General features: G+C 33.4%; 2 protein-coding genes across 2 annotated transcripts in view; both read left to right on the top strand.

Annotated features, from left to right (window-relative positions):
- The first annotated feature begins 313 nt into the window (after positions 1 to 313).
- On the top strand, positions 314 to 6,500 carry LOC117115611 (carbonic anhydrase 13-like). The gene is made up of 5 exons (XM_033259477.1): positions 314 to 472; positions 885 to 977; positions 2,389 to 2,455; positions 4,275 to 4,432; positions 5,468 to 6,500. The coding sequence occupies exons 1-5, from the start codon at positions 314 to 316 to the stop codon at positions 5,657 to 5,659; spliced, it is 669 nt and encodes a 222-aa protein (XP_033115368.1). The 3' UTR covers positions 5,660 to 6,500.
- Positions 6,171 to 6,513, top strand: part of LOC117115603 (cystine/glutamate transporter-like) — a 5,723-nt gene continuing 5,380 nt past the window's right edge. The window contains exon 1 of the mRNA XM_033259469.1: positions 6,171 to 6,184. Within this exon, the coding sequence (XP_033115360.1) occupies positions 6,171 to 6,184 (14 nt within the window). The remainder of the gene's footprint in view (positions 6,185 to 6,513) is intronic.

Here is a 6,513-nt window from a genome sequence, read left to right as displayed (position 1 = left end):
GGGCGGTATTGTTAAGGCGTTGTAGGAGAGTGTTGAGTATCAGTGTTACTCCAGGGCCCATTTGGACTCGGACTTCACCCAGAAAGCACATGCGTTACTTAAGGCTTGCTAATTGTTACCTAAAAAGATGTGTATAAGAGACAGTATATATATATATATATATATGGTGTGTGTGTGTGTGTTTACTGTTAGGTTTTTAGTAATAGGTTTTAAATAATAGAGGAAAATGAAATATTAACGTAACACGTTGCTATTTAGATGCAGTGTATGAATTGAATAGTAAGCCATAAACTATGCGACGTCATCATATTTTATGTATTATGTAGTGCAAGTGAATCTTGACGGAGATTATTCGATTTCTGGTGGCGGACTTCAAGGTTCATATTTGACTGCTCAGTTCCATTTTCACTGGGGAAGCACTCTTAAACAAGGATCTGAACATTTGGTCGACAGTACGGCATACCCGGCAGAGGTACGCTGTGCGATAAATAGTACATTTTTTGTTTGAGGTTGCTTAGAGAATATTATGGGTTCCGGTCTTATATAACTGGCATATGCCTACATTGTTAAAAATGGACCTTTGAGCATTTTCGATGCTCCAATTGTATAAAATTGTAAAATACTTTATATACAGTTTCAATTTAAATTAATAATACTTTCAAAAATGTTATCAAAATAAAATTATTTGAAGGTGTGGCTGTAAAATTAACAAGTGTTTTAAACTATAATTTTGAGGTATCATTACTGTTGCTGCTACTGCTACTGCTACTGCTGCTAGTGTTGTAGCTGCTGCTGCTTCTGGTAATGTTACCTCCTACTCCTCCCAAAGAACTTGTTAAGCTCTACACCGCTGCAATCTATTTATTATTTTTCTTGCGTTTCAGATACATGTTGTCCATTATAGTGACAGGTTTACCAGTGTACCTGCAGCAGCCAACGATCCAACAGGACTGGCCGTGCTTGGAGTTTTCATTCAGGTGTTGATAACTCTCATATTTACCTATTGTCATATCAGGGAACAGTGAAATTAATTAATTTCACTGTTCCCTGGTCATATTGATACAACCTGTTTTAAAATTCCCAAGAACAGCGAATAAAAAACCATTGGGGGTAAATTATTTATGCTACAGTTCTCCAGTCGCGTCACGCTGTTGCGCTGATGGGGTGTGGGGGAGGGGGTCGGAGCGCCAGGGCCCCCAGGTACGGGGGCCCCGACATTGTAGTTAAATAAAGATTGACAGCATGGATCTTCAACAAAGAGCTCATCTCGAACTTAAAATGTTTAGATATTAATAAAAAAATTTTCATGTCTCATAATTACAGTAGGCCTATTATCATATAATTTTACATTTATTTTTTATGGTAGGCCCTATCTCATGTATTCTTTAGTTGATATATTCTGATAATTGTCAGTAAAAAATACATATTTATCTTACTAGTTTTTCGATCAGATCAGATCACACTAGCTGCATCAATAGGATCAAGAACACACTGTCAGCTGCCACGCGTGCGGCTCATGTTAGTGGGATAGGTTCGATCATGGACGGCAGAAATATGCATTCCCATTAAAAAAAAATGTGGATTCCTAACAGATTTTCAGTTGTAAAAATACAACCCTAAAGTAGCAAACAATGCATTTTTTGGGTATTTAGGGAAGAAACCATTTCGAGGATGCCCCGGACACCCACCACACCCCAGGGGAGGGGTTTTAGAAGAAAAGTCTCACGCCTGCGAAATTTTCGAACTTGGCATGCATGAGGGCCCCCCAATAACAGTCAGTGTCAGGGCCCCACAAACTACGTGACGCCGCTGTAGTTCACCCTCCAATTCGAGACCACCTCTGCGACCTGAACATTTGGGGCTCTCTTGGGTTTGGTTTTCTCTTAAAGTATTAGATTCGTGTTAAAAGATTGTTATTTTGTTCTTTTGAAAAAGTGGTCTCGAATTTGAGGTCCTCGGAATTAGAGGATTCACAAATTAGAGGGTGCCTTGTAGTATTATTTATTCTGATTAATAAAATGAGCATGATTAAAATAATGATGAAAATGATCATGATTATCATGAACAAGATGAAGATTGTTATCATGATGATTGTGATAATGATGATGATGATGATGATGATGATGATGATGATGATGATGATGATGATGATGATGATGATGATGATGCTGATGATGATGATGATGATGATGATGGTGGTGGTGGTAATAGAGCATACCAATGATTTTAATATGTTAATGGTACGTCACGTCGTCAAGCCTGAAAATATCCGAAACTAAATCAAAAGATACTACCTTTAGTATTTCGAAACACCAAAATCAGAAGGCTAAGCTATGAAGATAATATATTTTTCTATAAATTCTTAAATTTGTAAATGTTTAATTCAAGGAATCTAATGAAGACAACTCGAATTTTAACACCATTATCAGTGCTATACAAGATGTTCAACAAGCAGGTACGTTAATATGAATTATGCTTTGCCCAACCTGCGCAATTCTCTTCTTTAAAATCACTCATTTAGTGCCTTCAATTGTTGATACAGAATACTGCTGCCGAGTCATAACTGGCACACAGAAATATGTACACATCACACCTGTTCAGCAACTGCATTGGCTTCCTATTTCAAAAAGAATTACTTTTAAGATGTTATTAATCGTATTTAAAAAAAATAAGCTGTTTGGGTCTCAGTTGTCTCAATGACCTCTTATTAGTCAAAAACGATCACGTAATCTTCGCCCCAGCGGCAAGTCATTGCTTTTTGAGCCACATGCGTTATTCATGGACAATCGGTAATTTTCTGTTACTGCTCGCAAACTTTGGAACAATCTACCAATAAACCAGCGAGCCATCACTGGGGCTTCAGTGTACTGGTAAACAGAGCGGTAAATAATGGTTCCTCTGCTTTTGGTTAGTTTATAGGATATTTAATGCCTTAGTTTTCAAGCATATCCTAAAATTGATATGAGCGTTATAGAATTCTCATTTACCTTATCTTATCTTTTCTATCGTAATGTCAAAGGTAGGTTAAGTAACCTAGATTAAATGAATTTTAATAAATTATAATAGACCTAGCCAATTTATTTGCGATTTTTGATTTGCCTGTAATTGTTACCTAAAATATCGTTATTGGATTACAGTATAATATGTACAGAGATAAACTATAAAATATCTTGCGATAATGTTAAACATAAATTACAAACATTAAATATAATTAAAATATTTCCTTAACCAAGATTTGAAGCCGAGCTTCCTGCTTAATATACAGACGCTTCCACCCACTAGATTTGAGTTCGATTCTAAGCAATTGTTGACTATTTGTTACGTACTGTAGTAAAGATTTCAAAAGAAAACAGATTTCAACAAATGCTGACTCACAGTCATCTTTGCCATCTGTTTAAATCCAAATCTTTCTTGAATGAAGACTTCAGAAAAAATAGATCCGCTATCCATATTCCAGTTCATAGAAAATGTAACAAACATCATCCAGCACAGTATTAGATTTTCTGGGCCAACATTTTGAACGATTTACCCTCCCAAATGATTAATTCTTATTTAAAAAAAAATAAAAATAAAAAATAAAAAAACACTATAACTAAATTTAAAAAATACATTAATTCCCAATATCATTATTTTCTTTTGCAGTCCTATCCACCATTCTGTATGTTTCTAACAATTTCCGGCTCCGAATTTTAGTTATTATTATTTTCTTTTTTCTTTGCTTCATTGTCTTCATGTTACGTATTGTCTGTCTGGGACCATTTTTTTTATGTCTTACTAATCTATGTTTTTTTTTTAACTTTTAGGTTTTTATCTTCTCGGGCAATTGCCTATCTTCCTTGCATTTAATTTAAATTATACGATTTCATAATTTTAAATGGTTAAGCAACAGTTATTTGTTTAAAGATTTATATATTTTAAGATTACTATTGTTTAAATTATTTTACCTTTTGTATGTACCATTTATTATTCAAGGAAGAACATAAATCTTTATTTGAATTTGAATTTTAAAAAAATAATATTTAAAGCACTCACATGAAACGGAGATTAGTATGATACGTCCTTCTCTTTACAGACATTGCTCCAACAATTACGCTATGTAATCTGTTCTTTTTTTTTTCGAGGACCCTGTCTGGTCGTTTATGAAAGAATACCATCAAAACAGTATTGATAATGAATAGAAAATAAAAGAAATTATTTTATCTTGTAACAGGAAATCAATTCGAAAGTATTTATAATGAATATAAAATTTAAAAAAATATTTTATTTTACAACAGGAAATCAATCCGAAATTCAAGTTTTTGACTTGAACTCTATTTTACCAGATGATCTTACTAGATTTTATCGTTATCCTGGTTCACTGACCACGCCGGAATGCAACGAAGCTATTGTGTGGACCGTGTTTAAAAAACCCATCTCCCTATCTAGTAGCCAGGTAAACACTGTGTAACTTGTTTATTTAATTATAGTTTACAATGCTTACTTCCCGTTTGGAGTACTTTTGTTAAGGGAATTGTTTGTTTTTGTATCCTAAATGTAGAGTATTATAGACTATTTATGATTTTTATGAAATACATGAGGAAATATAATGCAATTATTAAGTAGTATTATTGAAATTTAAGATTAAACAAATAAACTAAAAAGTGACACACAGTAAACGAAATAATAAATTTTGACTATAAGTATATTTATTTATTCCATTTATTTAGCAACGGTAAGCCCAAACAGTTAAAAGCTGATTTCCATTGGGGCATCAAACAATACACTTAATATACGTATTATTTTATTACAAACTTTCACAGACTGACTACGTTCACTCATTTATCATGTAAACCAATTTATCAGAAAATTGACAAATTCATACTTTTTAAGTTCGTTTAGTAAAATTAATTGGTCAACAAATTCAAACGCATTCGACAAAAACTGTACCAGTAATCTATCCAGATTTTACTACCTGGAGAATAGAATTATTCCGATAATTACTTGCATTACATGTACAGTATCTCCCTCTTGTGAAGCAGTATAACTAAAGCGTGTTTAAAGTCTTTAAGATACTGTTCACACTTTATAATATAGAAGTTTAAAACCTACGTTCTGATTTAGTTATATAACAGGAGGCAATTTCAAGCCTTTATAAACTCACACCATCCGGACCTGTTGCTTTATCAACCAACCGACATTGATGAAATTTGCTTTTGGTACTGTTATTATCATTGGACATGTATGCCCTATCAATTTTAAATTAAATTATCAAGTACAATAATCTGTTTACATTCACAAAAGGCTCTCTTATAATAATTAATTCATTCAATTTATCTTAAATGACTGAATGGGCCGCCTTTGCTGATTTCAACAAACAGCATAGACCTATTATAAAAATACACATGGGTATGAAGGCCTCTGTGCTTCACATATCAGTAAAAACATAATTATCAATCTTCCTCCTGTTTTCTTTTCCCAATTTATTCAGATTGCGCGTTTCCGAACCCTACAAAATGAAGCCGGCGAGCCTATCAAGGACAATTTTCGACCACCTCAGCAACTGAATGGACGTAAAGTTGTTTTCTCCGACCCTGACTATGACCCATCACATGGCAGTGTTCTTGTACCGTCTCTTCTTGTATCCATCTTCAGTTTCGTCATGTTTACTTTTCTGAAATAGATAGTATGGAATATAGTACAGTCGATCTCTATACAGTTATTTCGAATCAATCAAGGATAGTTATAGGTTAATAGGGGGACGAATATTTAATGACCGAGGACACAATTGGTCAATGACGTCATTTGTAACCGGGAAATTGACTATCTTTAACTAGTGTTACTTTGATACTTGGTTGTTTGGGCCTCTATCCTTTTTTTTTTTTTTGTAGATAATGTAACTACATTTATGCTGCACTTGAACACAAATAATGCCATATACGTTTTTATTGGGTTTGTCACATTTAACATCTTAAATGCCTATGGTTTATACATTAGGCATATTTAAGCAATTGCAGTAATCAGAAAAAAAGCTCGTTTGATAACAGGCAAGTTACACTTCGCCCTCTATCGACAAAGCACAATAATGTATCAAAAGGTTTAATTATTAGATTGTGCGGCGAATCTGAGCAGAATTGCCGTAAGTAAACATAAATAAATATAATAGAATGCATACCATCAGGTATTAAACCAATATGCTCTGCCCACAGTTAGTTATATTAGCATTCGTTAAAGTCGCTCATTTTGTACCAGACGTACAGATTGTACAAATGCTTAAGTTGTTGCAAAAATAATTATCAGTGATAGTATAATAGAGGATTCTTTTTTGTGCAAAATCAAAACATGTTTCTTATAATTGAATTGGTTTGATAGTAAACAGTAGTATCGTATATAATTATGATATTTTGTGACAGGGGGATTTTATGTACATTTTGTATTCTGTATTACCATACTAAAGATAAAGGGTATAGGCCTAATTATAATTTTGATACTTTTTGACATATTAATAAATGATACTTTGTCAACTGTTGGTCACTG

The sequence above is a fragment of the Anneissia japonica genome, unplaced genomic scaffold, assembly GCF_011630105.1.
Source record: "Anneissia japonica isolate Jap-2015-1 unplaced genomic scaffold, ASM1163010v1 scaffold16662_len1167910_cov178, whole genome shotgun sequence".
Lineage (NCBI taxonomy): Eukaryota > Metazoa > Echinodermata > Crinoidea > Comatulida > Comatulidae > Anneissia > Anneissia japonica.
The sequence above is the reverse complement of the archived record's forward strand: the minus strand, read 5'-3'. Positions and strand labels throughout refer to the sequence as shown.